The sequence below is a fragment of the Musca domestica genome, unplaced genomic scaffold (assembly GCF_030504385.1).
Source record: "Musca domestica strain aabys unplaced genomic scaffold, Musca_domestica.polishedcontigs.V.1.1 47, whole genome shotgun sequence".
NCBI lineage: Eukaryota > Metazoa > Arthropoda > Insecta > Diptera > Muscidae > Musca > Musca domestica.
In genome coordinates, this window is record NW_026712338.1 from 3,163,487 (window position 1) to 3,182,090 (window position 18,604).

The 18,604-nt window shown below is 33.6% G+C and overlaps 1 protein-coding gene across 1 annotated transcript in view; it reads right to left on the reverse strand.

Annotated features, from left to right (window-relative positions):
* LOC101895597 (syntaxin-binding protein 5) overlaps positions 1–18,604 on the reverse strand; it is a 103,930-nt gene that overhangs the window by 16,079 nt on the left and 69,247 nt on the right. Inside the window, exon 15 of the mRNA XM_005179334.4 lies at positions 13,928–14,750. Coding sequence (XP_005179391.2) covers positions 13,928–14,750 — 823 coding nt within the window. The remainder of the gene's footprint in view (positions 1–13,927; positions 14,751–18,604) is intronic.

Below are 18,604 nucleotides of genomic sequence, written 5' to 3' on the forward strand. Positions count from 1 at the left end.
AAATCTGAAACGATCTCGATAAAATTTGGCAAAGACATTTCTGAGCTGTATTTGATATATTTCCCGAATATCATTACTACAGTGTGCATATTACGGCTGCGGGGGACAACAATAACAATCGAATGAACAATACAAATGGGAGATATAGCTCCCATCTCGATTTTCTATCAAATGTGGTATACTTATTTTCAGGCCTAATTTGGTCGTATGTGCTAATTCCATATTATTTTGGCTGATATTACACGTTTGGTGCACAATAAAAGGCATATCGGACGAAGATATATATGGGAGCTATATCTAAATTTTTACCGATTATCTCTAAATTCCAAAGGGGTTTGTCTAGGGTCAAACAAATTATTGTGCAAAATTTCATCGGAATCGATCAATAAAGGCGACCTGTACTTGTTACAAAAATACATGGACAGACGGACTGTGCAGATCACCAAAGGAAACTGTGGGTCTATCTTGTTTCCTTTTGTCTATTACAAACAATGCACAAAGACATAATACCCTGACCACCTTGTGGTGTAGGGTACAATACTCATCAAATAATGTCTTTAGAAATGACATTTCCAGTTTTTTACAAAAACTAGCATTTGTGTTAATTGGAGGTTTTTATTATCGAATATTGTTAGCTTCCATTCGTATGGGTCCTTCCTTAAAGTTCCGTTGAGTGACATTTTTTTAACATAAATGTTGAATGTCCTCTTATTAGTTTATGAATACTGATTGGATCGGTAGATATTTACTACATTACTCTTGGTACAATATGTGCAGGTTATTTGGAAAAAAATGCCATGAAAACTAGGCATTCTTGCTAGTTTTTCCCTCTGTACTTTCTGGGCAAGGTAGTTCTCTCAGAGTGAGTTTACAATTGACTCTATTCTTACCATTTGGGGAGATCAAAATACCATAGCTCGGGACCTGCAAAAGTCTACTATTTTTACAATATTTCACTCAAATCTGATACCATACCCGAAATACTAGACCTTTTTAAAATGTAATTCGAAACATTTTAATTGTAGTTTGAAAAGTCAATCTCCATTTGTAATTCGAATTATTTCAATTGTAATTCGAATGAATCCATTTGAAATTCGGAATATTAACAAAAAATTTACAAATTATATTAAGGTGGATAACATTTTAATATTTGTATTTTTAGTATAAATAAATACAATTTTTTTATGTTTATATTTTAAGCGTTTAGCCTTTGAAAAAAATATAATAAAAATATAGCCAGTAATATATGAAATATATGAAATTAAAATAACATAGTAAATATTATAAAATATATAATATACAAAAAAAAAAAAAAAACAAAAAAGAAATCTCACCTATTTCAAATGGAATAAATCGAATTACAAATGAATCATTCGAATTACAATTAGAGTCATTCGATTTACAACTGAAATAATTCGAATTACAAATGTAATAATTCTACTTAAAAAGGGAATAATTCGAAATACAAATTCGAATTACAATTGGAATTCTCGAATTACAACTGAAATAATTCGAATTACAGCAGCAAAAAAGGTGTAGTGCTACTTAAAGGCAAAATTGAAGAGAAATTAAGTAAGACGTGTTACCAGAAAAATGCAATCGAGTACAAAATAATAGCATCAATGCCGACTTCTGGTTCGCTGATTTTTGCTTTATAAAATGTTGCATAACATATTTTTCTGAAGCAAATCTGGAATTAATTACTTTTTTTTATTACGGGAATACATTCACGTATAAAAACATCGAAAGAAGACTTGAAACCGAAAAGGTCGCATTTGAAAAATATCAATGCGGAGAAAAAATGTTGACGAAATTATTTATTTACAAAAACAAACAAATGATGACAATCACAGTCACGTAGATAACGACAGAACAAACAATTGTTAAATTTAAATATATTTGGACTTGTCACTATTTAATAAAGTATGAACACTGTGCAACAAAATAACAACCAAAGGTACGCTTATTTTTCAATCGTATCCAATGAAAATATTCTATTACAGGTTTTTCGTCTAACGATTCGCCAGGTGTCAAATGAGAAATTATCACAAATGTTCGTGGGTGTTGGTAAAAACTCAGGCTGTATTGAAAATTAAAATATTTGCACTATTTTCATTCATTTTTCTATATTTGATTTGATTCCAATTCATTAGCCAGTGCTGCAGAAATGCACTTCTATAACAGTAACGTATCGTAGGGCATACGTAAGGGGACAATTTTGTCGAATTCGGGGGACCACCTAAAAATGATTTCATTTGCAATTTGTAACATTCCATTTGTCATTTCATATTTATTGTTCAAAGTAATTTTAGGATCGCTTTTATGACGATGTGAAATGTGAAATTTGATAGAATAACAGCCACTTTGGTGTGTTTCCAAGTTTTAACTTATATTTTATTGAAAAAAAGACGGAAAGTTTCAGTCGGCGTTCGTTCAGATATAAGCCATCATCACTTGACCACTTGTGTATGCATACCACTTTTGGAATAAATGTACCAAAATATATGGACCTATATATCCTAACTTTACATTAGATAAAATGTTAGTACAAAAAATTTGAAAAGAACAGGGAAATAATATTGCATTTTATGAAAACTATTATTTATGTTTATGATATTTATGGCTAAGATACCAGAAGCAGGAGTGACTCGAAAAATCACATTTGCACGCGAGGTCTTTCTAATTGGGATATGAGAGTTTGAAGAAAATCGGAAAACTGATATCACATCTTAGTACAGTTATTATTCAACATTTTTACTTTTGGGAGTAAGTACGAGAAGCAGTGGATCAATATTTTTCATAATCGATCCTGAACTATTTTTGGGCATGTGTTCTCGATAAACTTTTTTTGAAAGTCGATAAACTTTTTTTATAAAATTTTTCAAATTTTGTGAGGTGGAACAAAAAAGTATGGAGCGATATACCATTTCAATCAATTCAAATATTTACAATATTATCGTGATTTGAAAATTTTGAAGAAACATTGATCGGACATTGATTTTCTACTTTTAGAAAGTAATTATTATTCAAAATATTATCCATTTGTGGGTGAGGTTCAAAATGAAGTATGCCAGTTTAATCTAAATGTTACGAAGTGTCAAGTTTGAACTACATTAGGTCATATGGTCATCCATGAATAGGAGACTTGTATTTATTTTCGATATTTTAATCGAAGTTAAAAATGTTAAAATCTAACAAGTTGAAGTATTTCGGAAGTATTTTCGAAAACTAATTTCGCCCAAGGAGATCTAGGATTTCTTTCGAATTTATTTTCGTGTCGTCATAGCAAAATGAAAACCAGCGGCTTACAATTATCTAAAACTTAAAATCCAAACAGAAACAAATTCAAATTTCTCACGACAAATATAATAAAAAAGATTTGATTTAAATAAAAAAAATTATATAATTTTTAGGAATTGTTTGAAATGCTCAAACATTAAATAAACGTTTTGGAATATCAAATGAAATGCTCAAATTGCAATAGAATTAAATTTATGTCGCCTATGAACTCAAAGTCGCCTCGTTGAAACAACTGTGCCAGATCGCAAAGTCATAAAGAGCACAATTCCGAGCATCAGAATCGACTTGTAAGGACACTTGGAAATTAGTGGGCAAATGTTTATCCATGGTAGAATTAAGAAGGTAAAGTCATGCAATCATATGTTTACTTTTTTTTTTCAAAATTATTATTTTGAATACTTTCATTGTCAAAGTATCAGGGATGGGAACCTGTTTTCTATGCGGTGAAATTTGACAAGGTCAATCAGAACAGAATATACAGAGATGGGAACCTGCTTAATTGAAATGACTTTGCCTGCTTAATTTTTCCAAGAGTTTATCTCTTCTAAACGGAAAGTAAGTGGCAATCGTCGTACCTATGCACGCACATAGTACGTATTGTTCTAGATATTCAACTTCATAAGCATCTTCAATTGACTGACTGACAATTCGACAAAACCCTATCGAACCCTACTGAATATATGGTCAGAATGGCATCCTTTAGAATGTTTGCTTGTATGTATGCAAGTATATGTAGAGAGTATGTTTTTTTTTTTTGTATTTGTTATTATTTTTTTAACTCTTTCTGCTGAGATGTTGATTGCACTGCACTGTATTGTATTGGTGTGTTCTTTTAATTGTTTTTTTTTTCGGGTGGATTTTCTTGTTGCTGATGTTCTCAAAAAGCTTAAAAAAGTGTTGCGCACCTGTTTCCCCAACGTAAATGCCACTGGATGATCCGGCGGCTGTCTGCCCATCAGCGGCATAGTCAAATGACGTCGACGACGTGGAAGCCTGTTCGGTGAAGTGGGCTTTGTTACCGCCGCTGGACGAAGCAGCACCAGTCGAAGACTCATCGTTAGCCGAAGGATTTGTCTCGTAACGAATGTGATGGTTGTTGGGACTACCAGAGAACGGTGCTTTGGTAGCGCTTCCGCATGCACTGGTGGCAGGTGCTGTACTGGTGGCTCCATTGATCTGGGATAAATATCAATTCAAACAAACAAACAAATGGCCATAACAGTAATGAGTAATTTTCGTTATACATATGTACACTAGGGTGGCTCAACACAAAAAGTACTAAAACATAATACAATTGAATAGGTTCGGAACATTTTATACAGTTTGTTCCTTGATTGTAAGCTCTTTGCTGTCAACTGCTTTGTTGTTTTGCTTTTCAATTGGGGTTTCAATAAAAAAAACAAACAAAAATATTGCATGTACATATGTGTTCGATTGCATACTCTCACACACAAGCACACACAAACATACATACATTGACATTGATTGAAATGCACACACACACACAAAGAGAGAGAAAAAAGATCAACTGAAAAATAAAAACTGATTGAGGTAACAAATTAACATCGCTTGAGTTGTGATGCAGAGGAAATCAACATCAAAAGGGGCATTCCCATTATGAAAATCAGAGTTGAATGTTAACCAAGGATGTAGCGGCAAATTATAGAAACGAAGAAAAAACAACTGAAGATCGAACCAAAGGTGACGAGAACAAAAATCAAAACCGAGAGCGAGATCGAGAGAGAGAGTAGAATAAAATTTTGCAAAATAAGAAATAAATCGAACCGAAAAGAAGACGTAGTGCAGCAGCATTTTGAGTTTGAATTGAACGTTTTCTTAGATTTGATATCTGTAATTTATTCAATTTAAGACAGCAAATAAATATTTCAAAAATCCAGTAGCAGGATAGTTTGTGTCTGCAGCAAGTCTAATTGAATTTTATACAAAAACATTTTGCACGGTGTATCAATGAATCAATCAATCAATCAGGCTGGTAGCAGTAACATTTCTTGTTGTTGTTCTTGTTCTTGTAGTTCTGCATTGTAGTACTTACATACATACAAAAGATAAATAGTTAACGTATTTGGTTGTTTGGTTTGTTGGGTTGTGCTTAAACATAATCATTACATACATATGTACATACGAATACACAAACAAGGTAGGAACACATTAAAAAAATTAAATATGTAACAAATTGAACAAAAATTAGAATAGCAACTGAGAACATTTTCACAAACAAATTTCTTTTTATATCTCCTTAATTTGATTTTCAATTAATTTTAAAACATATATTTTTTTATTACAAAATTATAAGGAAATCCAAAATAAAAAAATATTCCTTTGAGATAACTAATTGAAAAGGAAAACAAAAAATGGTATCATATTCATGAGACGACAATGCACAGTGATAGAGACAGACAGAGAGAGAGAGAGACTCACAGACAAATCAATAATTTCGCATAGAAATAGATAGACAGGTGGAGTTGGTGATTGTGTTGGTAATAGTGGCTAAGTGGGTGGTTCAATACAATCCATATTTACAAACGTAATTAGAAAAAAAAAAAACAAAAACAGTAGAAGAGAGGCTCTATTCTTCCTGGATCAGGACAAATTTAATTGCATACACAAATCTCCCTCGAGCTTAGATTGTAGCTCACCAAATATTATGTCATTTTTTTTTGCCACAATCAATAAAATATCGCGGAAATAAAAACTCCGGTCCGTTTTCACAACGGTCGCCAATAAAACAGTAAAATTTACAAAACAAATTGGTTTGCTTACCCCAAATAAAAAATGCAAATTTGTCAGCCATTATTTCCCCAAAAGAAGATAATTTTTGACATCGCACACAATTCGAATCAAATCACAATAATGTATTTTGAAAGCAAAAGTGATAGTCAGTTGAGCTTTCTTTGTTAATGCCCGATTACATATGATGTGTAATGATACTTTTTTCATGATTATCTTTAACATTTTTATTATAGCATATTTTTAGACGTTTTTAAACCAAAAAGAAACGTCTAATAATATAGGGTTAATGCATATTTATATAGTATAAGTATACCATACTTATAGAGAAAGTATTTTATATAGTATATAGATATAAAATTATTTATTTTAAGTTTTAAAATTATAGTGAGCGCGGGTCTGTTTTTTGAATAACCAATAGCTACAGGGTGAGATGAAAAAACTGCAACTAACTTCAGACCGCTGTTATTTCTAAGTCACTCGTCCGACAGCTCTTAAAATTATTGCAGTGACAGTCATTATATTGTTTACAAGGGTACAAAAGCATATTGGTGAGAATTTTCCAGAAAAAAAAATATTCCTGATGGAATTTAAGCGTGATAGTGTGATTTTTTTATGTTTGGCTGGAAAACCACAAGTGGCTATCGTTAGAGCACTCCAGCATTTAAATTTGAATAAATCTTTTGTGTCTCGTACCATCGCTCGTTACCGTGATTCTTGTAGCGTAGCCCCACGGCAAGGAAGTGGAAGGAAGAAATCAGAACATCAGTAGAAATGGTTCGACAAGTAAAAAAGGGACTTGATCGAAACCCGCATCGGAGTGGCCGAAAAATGGCTTGTGAGCTGAACATATCGCAATATTCCATTAGTCAAATACTGAAAAACGAGCTCGGGGTAAAGCCATTGAAATTTCAAAAAGTGCCAACACTTCGCTTGGCCGGAAGTGGTGAACTGCCGAATTTGGTTTTCTCCGATGAGAAGAAATACCAAAGTGTCGATTACCTCAAGCAAGCGCTTCACCGAGAATGGGCCAAAATACCGCAGAACAACATTCGGGCAGCGAGTGACGATTTCATTGTCCGTTTGAAGGCCATAATTCGTGCCAAAGGTGACCAATTCGAACAAATCTAAACTTATTCTAAAATTTGATGCTGTTTCCGGCATTTAAATAAAATAAATTTTAAAAAAATGTAAAAATTATGGCATTTGACTTTGTTCCAGTTTTTTTACCTCACCCTGTACATATTTCAAATATCAAATCCAATTTGGAATATGCAGATCAATTTTACAGAAATAGTCATTGAATGTTTTGGTAATTCATTTCTATTTTTTTCTTTGAAAATTAACATTTATTAAGGATTTTAATATTTGGCCCAGGTTTTAGCTACAAAATATTTTTGCACATTGTCTAGTCATGGAAATTCACGCTCACTTTGTTGTCATGGACCCAAAGTTCGGAACATTAAAAAAACGACAATCACATTATTTTTTTTGATGCAAAGTTAAACAAAAGAAAAACGAGCAATCGATCCAATTAATTATTAACTTCATGATGTGTTTGTAGAAAGTTTCCATGTTCCGGACCGTGGTTTAAGGCTAGATTACACATGATGCTAGAGTCATATATTATTTGACTTTGTCCACAATTATCTGTAGCATTTTCTTAATCTTAATCTAAAAGTTAACGCTTTATAGCATAGTTTAAAAAATATACTAAAAATGTAGAATAAATACAATGCTAATGTATTTACATAAATGTACAGTACAGAGTTAACATAGTACAGCGTTATTTTTAGGTTTTAAAACTGCCGAGAGCTCCTCAAAGTATGCTATAAAAATGTAAAATATCAAATATTATAAAGTCAGTTCACATATGAGTAACATATTGTGTAATCCGGACTTAATTGGTACTTTGGAAAATTTTTAAGGCTGACAGCTTATTAAAATTTTAAATGGTTGTGCTTTTGATGAAAGAGGAAAAGGGAGTAGTTTTCCTTTGCCATAAAAGTTTTAATGTTGGTTCCGAGAGAAAATCATAATTCCTAACAGTTTACATGGTGAGCCGATGATTATGACTGGATAACAGTGGTACTCCGCCCTTAAGACTAGCATACACATAATGTTAAGAGTCGTATGTAAATCAACTTTTTCTATATGTATATTATGAAAATATGTTTTGAAAATATATTTTAAGACACTTCATATAAATATAGTATATTTATATTATATAACCTTGTACAGTAAACATAATATAAGTTATACCGTTTGGTTTTTATTTTTTTTTTGTCGCGATTAAAAGTCTGCTACAAAGGTGTTTATTTTAAAATATGAAAAAATCACTGGCCTTAAAACTTAATATGGTGAGCCGAGAATAGATTACCTATAGCCACAACTCATGTATTGTATTCCAAAAGTGGCATAATGGTAGGATTCGAATAGAACGGTTAAGATCTATATTCGTCTAAACTTTCGCTTACCTATTAAATTATTGAACCCGCATTTTGAAGGAATTTAATTGTGAAGGGCCTCTTCGATTCAATGAACATTTTCATATAGACATTGCGAACGGGTCTGTTCTGGTTATTTTTCCTGCAAGAATTATCCAGCATTTTCTTTCTCCAAGAGTTCGTAAGGTGTATTCTCTTTTTAGAGAAAACTTAAAAATGTAAACAGACATTTCCACTGGATTTAAACAGAGATAAATAAATAAAATGTATTTCGTCGTTGAAAAGAGGTCAGGCTAAATCACATTATTGTTGTTTTTATAAAAACAACAATAATGGGATTAAGCCTGACCATTTTGCAACAACAAAACGATGTGGTATCCCGAACAAACAAGCCAACACTGTTCTAAAATGAATTTCCCATTTTGCTCTAAAAAACGAAAAACAAATTGCTCTTGGACACTAATAAATCATTGGAGATCAAATAAATAGCTGAATGTAGGAACAAGAAGTGTTGCAAGAAAAAATTTGTCTAACTCTCAGCAAAATAACTGTCAAAATTCTCCCTTGAATCGCTTTCATTCCCAAAAACCAATTGTAACCAGACAAACTTAATATTGCAGAAGAATGAAATTAATTGAATGATAATTTTAGAACATCATAGGACAAAAGTGCATTAAACATGGGCAATAATAATACACGTATGTAAGGTTATTAGCAAATTGAATGGATTTTGAACAATCACTACCAGAAAATTTCTCAAGAAGAATATGAAGAAGAATATGGCTAATTTTCCTGTTTTAAAATATGTAAACCAAATACGTTTTTTCGGCACGATCTGAAGATATTCCTCTTCAAGTTTTCTTCTGTCCTTTGTCCAGAGACAAAAAAAACACACCAACGCTACCTATAGTGCCTTGTGCTTGGATATTGAACATTGTGGAGTTGTGAGTGCAACATAAACTCTTCAGTGTGGCCGCAACTAGGTTAGTATTGGACTAGCACTAAATGGCTTCTAAATTTACTTTTGGTTCATTTTCAAGTGATTATATTCCGTTGCAGTTCGCCTGGATTTAAATGGAGGTTGGGTTGGGTGTGGCAAGTAACTACAACATTTAATCATATTGTGCTTTTGCGGAAGTTGGGGGAGGGTGTATAACATTGAACCCTATGGGTGAGAGATAGTTTGCACCCTTTTGGGGTAGAATTATTAAATTGATTGCAATTATTTTATAATTTAAACTAATTGTTTCATATTTTCAAATGTTTACTATTAATACGTACATACATAACTTTATAGGCTATATCTCGGTCTGTTCCAGAACTGCAAGCATGTAACACTCTTTACTACGACAACCGATTTTTCATTTATGATATCGCAAAAAAAAATCCCAATCTAGTGGATTCTTGCAGGTTCTGGAACAGAGCCATTATTGAAAATAATATTTTGTGACTGTTTATTATTTTTTTTAGTTTAGTTTAATTTTAACTTCAAGGTGACGACTAACGACAAAATATATTGAGGGATCATAATTGGTATGGTATTATGGGTATCGAAAAGTACCTGTAGTGGATCTGTGGGTGTTTATGTGTGTGTTCTTGTTTTTAATGTAATACGACTTTTGGTTAGGTGTATCGAGGTAGAAGGGACGTTAGTTATGTTCATGTTTATGTTTCATTTTTGTAAGATAATTTGGTTATTACCACCAACAAAACATTTCCTCAAATGTGCACAAAAACAACAACTGGACGGTTCGGCTTCAGCATTGCACAGCTTTGGAAAATGGAAAATAGAAACAAAAGTGTTGTTAAAATTGCCATTAAATCGTATCTACATCAAGAGATTTTTCAATTTACTTCCAATTGAGATCGGTTCCAATGATGTTCATTTCGACTGAATTATAAATAGGGCCAAACAAAAATAAAATAATGCATTCTGTAATATATAATACGAAGGTTAACTAACTAATACCTCTCGTCATTTGGACAAAACAAAAAAAAAATAATTATAGATATGATCGAATATGGTTACAACAGCACACTCCCTGTGATTCAAATTTTTATAATTTAATGGGGCCTGTTGGAGCCGTATTCGACCCTATTTCTAAATCAACTGGAACAATAAGGAATATACACATCGTTGGTCCTATAAACAAAACTTGTCTTATATCGAATTCTTGATTACGCAAGACATCCATAGAGACAAAGAAAGACATTTGACAAAGACAGAACTAGATACCTACTTTTATGTACATTACATATGCATCAAATCTAATTTGTAATTCAGAAAATAAGACTACAGGGTTCCGAATTCTTAATTCAATGTCACCAGCGGATGGGACTATCCTTGGCGCCAAGGCAATGCTTTATATTTCGTCGGAACAGTTACATTTGACAAACTTAAAGAGAGCAATCAATTAAAGCCCCGCTATATTTCTTTCGACTAGTCATAAATATGTCTCGCATAATTTATATACATGACTTTGACCTTGCCGACGATAGTGTTTTATCCTCTCCTGTTATCGACGATTATGAAGATAAACACTGGCATGGGGCTCCTGCATGTTTCGACTGACCCATAGAAGTACCGGCTATGGCCGATATGGCCTATAGACACCTTTAATGACATACATTCATAAAGAGAGCGTTATACCGGATAGGAATGACAGCTGGGAACATAGAGCTCGGCATTGTCCAACAGTCTTGAAGAAAACTTAATGTTCGTACATTTTCTAGACTGGATGAGCTAATGAATATTTTAGCCTTCCAGGCAATGATAAAAACGAGATACTAGCAAATCGTAAATAGTCAAGGAGTCATATCGAAGAATAGTTATTTTATATTGCAGGACCCCATCTTGCTGCGACAGATCTTATGATTTCGATTAATATAGATATTTTAATGGGGATTTCAATAAGATTTTTTTGATTGTAGAAGACCTATAGCCACATCACATCCTATGTTATGCATCATCTATAGAAACAGTTTAAGTTTTAAACTGTTCCGATATTGTAAAAAAACACACACACATATTCAATCAAATATACAGGGTGAGATGAAAAAACTGCAACCAACTTTGGACTTCTGTCAGCCGAAAAATGGCCCGTGAGCTAAACATATCGCAATATTTCATTCGGCAAATATTGAAAAATTAGCTCGGGGTAAAGCCATTGAAATTCGAAAAGGGCAAGAACTTACACCGCAACAGAAAGAAAATAGACTCAACAGAGCTTAAGAGTTGCTTCGCTTGGCCGAAAGTGGTGAACTGCCGAATTTGGTTTTCTCCGATGAGAAAACATTCGTTGTTCAGCAGTTTGTAAACAAAAAAAATACTTGCCAAAGAGGTCAGCTGAAAATGTGCACCTTCGGTTGGCCGCCAGAACTCAAGCGACGGCCATGATGATGGTGTGGGCCACCATATCAGCCGATGGTCGCTCTCCGCTCACAATAAATGCCGAAAATTATCGCCAAAATATTCTGGAGGGTGTATTAAAGCCTTGGGCACGAAAACATTTTGGCCGCAGTCCTTGGACATTCCAACAGGACTCAGCACCATCGCACTCAGCACGCGCCACCAGGAATGGTTACAAAATGAGGTTCCTCGCTTCATTTCCAGCGCACAAAATCTCCGGATTCCAATCCGTTGGACTATTGTATTTGGAGTATTTTGGAAAGCAAGGTTGGCACTAAAAAATACAAATGTGTAGATCACTTCAAGCAGGCGCTTTGCCGAGAATGGGCCAAAATGCCGCAGAGCAACATTCGGCAGCGTGTGACGGTTTCATTGGTCGTTTGAAGTCCCTAATAGGTATCAAATGTGACCAATTCAATCATTTCTAAACTTATTCTAAAATTATAATTTTTTCCGATATTTTTTGATTGCATTCAATAAATCTAAAAAAAATTAAAAATGATGGCGTTTGAGTTTGTTGCAGTTTTTTTCTCACCCTGTTAACTTTAGACTTTTGAGATATGGAAATGCGTGTCAATTTAAATTAATGTTCGAGTTTTAGTTTACCAAATTGGACAGATCGAACACAATTTATTTACACGGCAGAATTTTTTGTATGTTGGGGAATTTCTCTCCTGAACAAACCAAGCATATACTAAAAATAATCAGCATTATGAAAATAAGTTATGATTGATGTAGTATATATGTATATACTACCTATAAATAATACCGCTATATACTACATTTTTTACAGATGTAATTCGAATTTTTTCAGCTGAAATCCAAGAATTCCAATTATTTCAGTTGTAATTCGAATTATTCCATTTGAAATTCGAATTATTACAATTGTAATTCGAGTTGTTCCATTTAAAAATCAAAAAAAAAAATTTAAATAATTTGAATTACAATTGGGACAATTCAAATTACAAATGAAATAATTCAAATTACAAATGAAATAATTCGAATTACAATTGGAATTTTCGAATTACAAATGAAATGTTACGAATTAAATCAAAATTTATTCGAATTACAAGCGAAAAAAGGTGTATAAACACTACAACTTTTTTAGGTTTAATATACGGACGACATTCAAACCCCACACACACACACATTTTGTGTTAACAACATGACTTAAAATCTATGATTCGTTAGCACCCCCTTTGAATCCCAAAAACGACAATTCATCAGTTATTAGCCACAAAAAATATTAAATAGATGCAGACATGTTTAGTCCATGAAAATGTGTCGATATGAGTGAGCGATGAGTTGAGTTGTGTAGAGAATAGAATGATGATGACGCAATAGTTAGATATGGATCCTTAATTAGATTTTCAAATGTCTAAGGGATTGGGAAGTGAAAGGTGTACACGCACGAGTATAGTTATACAGCAGGGCGGATGCAAGATGCATGGGAGGGTGGAAACATGGGTGGACTAGAGTGCGACATATACCAATGACAAGTCCAATCAGCTGCCGGTTTTACATACAAATGCTATACACAACATTACAAACACATATAACCGCAAACTATGTGTGTTCCTTTTTGTACTGTCTATAGTGACGTTTTGTTTTTCTTCTTCTTTTAAAATCAATCGAAGGAGAGCTATAGATTTCATGGTTGCCCAGTTTGCGGACTCACCCACCCACCATGAATAGTTATGCGTAAAATGTTGAAGGAGAAGGTACACGTGGTTGGAATTATGCCATGCGACGACAAGATTACATACAGACCAAGTATACGTGAGAGACAGAGTGAGATGAAGAGAGATAGATATGGAGCGAGCGAGCGACCGTACAAATATCATGTCTGATCATTGTCGCAATAGGATCTGGTTGAATTGGTATGATCTTCAATATTGCGCGTAGTATTAGGGCGTGCTTGGAGAAAACGCACATATACACAGACGCACACAAACAGAGACAAGTAGAAATTGTTGTTGTTTTTGGTGTTCGATTGTGGTTGAGCAAAATTTCATATACTTACGGGTTTTCTTGGTAACGGCGGTTCCACTACCACTAGCGCCACCACCACTACCAAGCGACGGCGATGAATCGTTACGATTTGTACGTAGGCGAGCTTCGCGCACCTGATATTTAATATTTGGAACTGAGAGCAAACGCTGATCCCGTTTCTCTTTGAGTTTCTGGCGCGGTGGTCGAGTCGGTGGCGCTATATTTGCTGACTCGCCGCCACCGCTAGTCGTAATTGGCAGATTATTGGGCCTTGTATTCTGCTGACCAGCATCAGCATCATTGGCAAAATCTACACGCTTGCTAGGCAAAGATGGCGGCGGTGGTGTATCGCTACTGTGGGCTCGTTCGAGCTCGCCAACATTCACACTCTCTGCGGCAGTATCGGTCACTTCGGCCATGCTACTCTCTGTCATGCTTTCTCTGCACTCGACACCCACTGCAATCGGGTCTTTGGGTGGAGATTCGTCGCTATTTTCTGCCGAGCATTCCGTTTGGGTGTAGAAGACAGAGGAGCTCTTTGGGACCGTTTCACTCTCATTGCTCATGTTTAGACCAATTTTCATATTGACTTTGGATAATTGACGTTTCAAATTGAAGGTCTTCCAAGACATCGACTTTCGCCTGTCGGGAAGGTCCTTGGGTGGAATTGACGTTTCGTCCCGAATCGGACTTTTTGCAAACATGAAGCCGCCACCACTTCCACCACCAACTGCACCTCTTTCCTCCTCCGGTGAAGCGGGCCGAGATGATGGATTCGATTGTTCGGCATTCGATTCGTTTGCCTCGGCTATATACTCGATAGATGGGCTGTCAGGGCTAGTGGTGTCGTGAAGCTAAATCGAGTTTCAATTTTAGGACAAATTAAAATAGAACACGTTCAAAATGGTTTCCCAAAACACACACACATACACATAAATATATATAGAGATGTAGTAGTAGTAGTAGTAGGTAGTACTAGTAGTAGTCACAGTTACACATTCAACTCCCTACTATGTAGATTCGGTTCGACTTTAAATGTTTGGGTTTTAGTTTTGGTTGAATTTAGTTGCCTATCGTTATATTTAGTTCATTCCCAAATGCATTTGTTTATCACAATATACAGAACCAACATACCGATCAATACGATTCGATTGAAAACAAATAAAAAAAAATATATATAAATATATATTGTCGCTACATACACTCTCCAGCTTTTTTGAGTTGTTTACTTAATTCTGTGTGCGATGAAAAATTCAAAAAAAAAAAAAAATGTATCAAATTTGTTAACCATCATTGGAAAGAGAAAGAGAGTTCCTATCTTCTGGACAATGTAGTCATGCCATAGACTAATAAAAATATAGACGAAGGAATGCTCTCACCACTTCTCATCGAAAAAATTCGAATCAGCAGATTTCGTCTATGTCGTTTCACGGGTATGAGTGAGAATATGGAAGTCACTCAATTCCTAAATGTTAAAAATGCTACGAACTGTAGGATGTTTGAAAATTGTTCCACAATAGAATATCGAACAAGTCAAAACTATTAGGTTCGGCCGAGCCAAACTTTTAATGCCCTCCACTATTGGGTAGAGAAAACATTTTTATATGAGAGTATCTGAATTCAAATGTGTTCCACTATAATTGGTTAACGCTGATAAACTTAAAAAAACCATAAAGTGGATGAGCCCGTACCAAAACGGGAACCTCCATACACAATTTTATACTTCAAGGATTGTTATATACTAAATCTTCTTAAATATCAAATTTGAAAGAGTTTCGTGGGTAAATGTGGCTAGGATTATCAAAACACCGTATAACGGTGGCTATCGTTATACGTGTGCTATAGAAAAAGGTGAACCTAAATGTTCAATGTTCGGCCACCGGAGCTAGAACCCAATATGAACTACAAATACCAATTTTTAGACAAATCCGTGCAAAAATGTAGCGAAAAACATTATAATACCGAATATCGGTAGGTACCGTTGTATGGCGGCTATACCAAAACGTGGACCGATATATCTCATTTTCAATACCAATCATCTTAGGCACAATACAAATTATTCTGCCAAATTTTAAAGCTCTACGTGAAATAATGTGGGATGTACCGTGATTTCAACAGGCAGTCAGACGGACATCGTTAAATCGACTTAGAATTTTATGCTGATCATTAAATATATATGTACTTTATGGAGTCTACGACGAATATTTAGGGATGCTACAAACGGGATAACGAATTTAAAATACCCTCCTTTTCAATGTGGAGAATATAAAAAATACGGAAATAACCAAGTACAATTATTGAAAACATTGAAATGTGTTTTCTAGTAGGTCGACTGAGGGCCACCTGCAAAAGAGACCAATTAACTTTCCGTTGTCTTTATATTCATTAGTCTATGGCCATAGTAAAACTATTCTTTTTTGTATCGTGTGGTCTTGGAAAGTACTGAAAATGGTACATCATACATACCCTGGTAGGTAGCAAACAATGAATTTGTCTTAAAATGTTCGCCTTCAAAGTTTGCAACAGCAAGGCTCGTAAGAACTAAATTGCACCAAAATATAATAATACTATCAAATGAAATTTGTTTTCAGATATTTTTTAAAGATATTTTCAGATATTTTTAAAAATTACGTTTTTTTTTTTGAGTTAAAAATAGGGACTTATTTCAAAATCGTAGTATATTAAAAATGCACAGCATTGTGAAAAAAGTCACTTAAATTGAAGTCATTAGAAAGATTTTATAGGGAGTTCCGGAAAATGAGATGTTGTTGTTCTTTTCGTCGAAAAAAATGCTGTAAATTTCAGTGTATTTAGATCCCTATTTAGGAATGATAAAAGGAAAGCGAAGATTGAAGTTTATAGTTCCATAAAATTCCAGAATATTTGCAAAACTCGGAGTTGTTTTTTATTCTCTTTGATAACGGTAGAGTAAAAAATCATTATTTTGTGTCGTTCTGGTATGCTAAAGATACAATGCTGTCATTATTTGTTTGTGGACAACAAAAATAAACAATTATTAAAACCTCCGTTTATTAAAACCTCCGTTTCAAATGATCAAAGGCAAAGTTGCCTAAAAAAGAGAACTTTAAATCTCATCTCAAATTCTTCTATTTGAGATTTAAAAAAAATTAATTCAGATTCCAACAAAAAGCAACTCATTAGATTATGGTGAATTTGTGATTAAAATACCTTACCACCTAAGTGGGTAGGTGTTTCATCCAAACCTAGACTTTGAGATCCATATTCCGATATACAAATTTAAAAAACAATTTTTAGACGAAGGACATATTGTTTTATCAAAATACACTTTGCGTTCGTTTTCTTTAACTCTCTTTTACTGTCCATCTTAAAAGGAAACAAATTTATCACACCTCCGTCATTTTTAAACTTCATGGCACACATACACAGTGACGATACCTATGGAATAAACTCAATTGGCTGGAGATTGTGCTAAACAAACATTTGTCGCATTTAAATTAGTAGTAGTGGTAGTGGTGGTAGTTATTTATTTATTATTATTATTTTTTGAATTGGAATTTATTTTATAAAAATATTTTATTATTATGTGGGGGATAACTTAAGGTATTTAAACACTTTAGTTGGAATAATGAAAAACGTTCGCTCACACTGAAACAAGACCAAATTACAAAATTATCTTCCGTGCACTAAATAATTAAAATAAGGATTACGTTTTATTGTTTTTGGATTTTTTTTATTGTTGTGTTGTTATTGTTTCGTTTCGTTTCGTTTTTTTGTTTTGTTTTCACTTCAGTTAGTTTATTACCATGCTACGAATAACGAAGGTCCCGTTGTTAGATGTGGGGTTGTTTGTTGTTGTTGTCGTTGGTTTATTTTGAATGCAAATGAAATAATGAGTGCCTATATTAGTTGTTGTTCCTGTTATGTCACTTGTATTTGTTAATAACCATTCATTTGTTGTAATTATAGTTTATTTGCTTAGGTTTAATATTCTTATGTGGCCCACAGGAAATGTTAAATGTGTTTTTTAGATTTATCATAATTTAGCCGATTATAAAATAATTGGAGATTTTTCATACCTCCTCCATATTTTTCATTTTTTTTTTTTAATTTGGAATAAAGCATAAGATCAAAACCCCTATGAGAGAATTAAGAGCTTTTGGTATCAACAGATATAGAGAAGATTTAAAGATATTGAATTCGAGATTTGAACTACTAGACCAACTACCAATGTTCGAACTATTTAGTATCTCAGTGCTGTTTAAAAATGTGTTTCGAGAATGATCACGGGAAACACAAATGAAATCTCAATTATAATCAAATAGAGAAAATCCTTCATTTTTTTCCATCACACAAGGAGCTATCAATTGAAGATTAAAAAAAAAAAAAAAAAACAAGGAATTTTAATATTTTATTTTTATTTCATTTTAGAAATAAGTCACCTTAAAATATTCGTGGAATACGTGATTGTATAATTGATGTCGTAACTTATACGACTTGTATCTATTTAGATGTTAATTTGATCATTTACACACCTCCCCGCCCCAAAAAGGGGCTGCTGTCCGATATCCGTAAACTTCCTTTTGGACATTTAAGGTAACCGAAATGGCATATGGAAAAATTATACAATAACATAAATTCCTGTTTTCTTGTAACAAAAATCATATGGTTTAATGTTGTCATGAAAAATATTATTTATTCGCTATAATAACTCTTCATGCATGTTCTC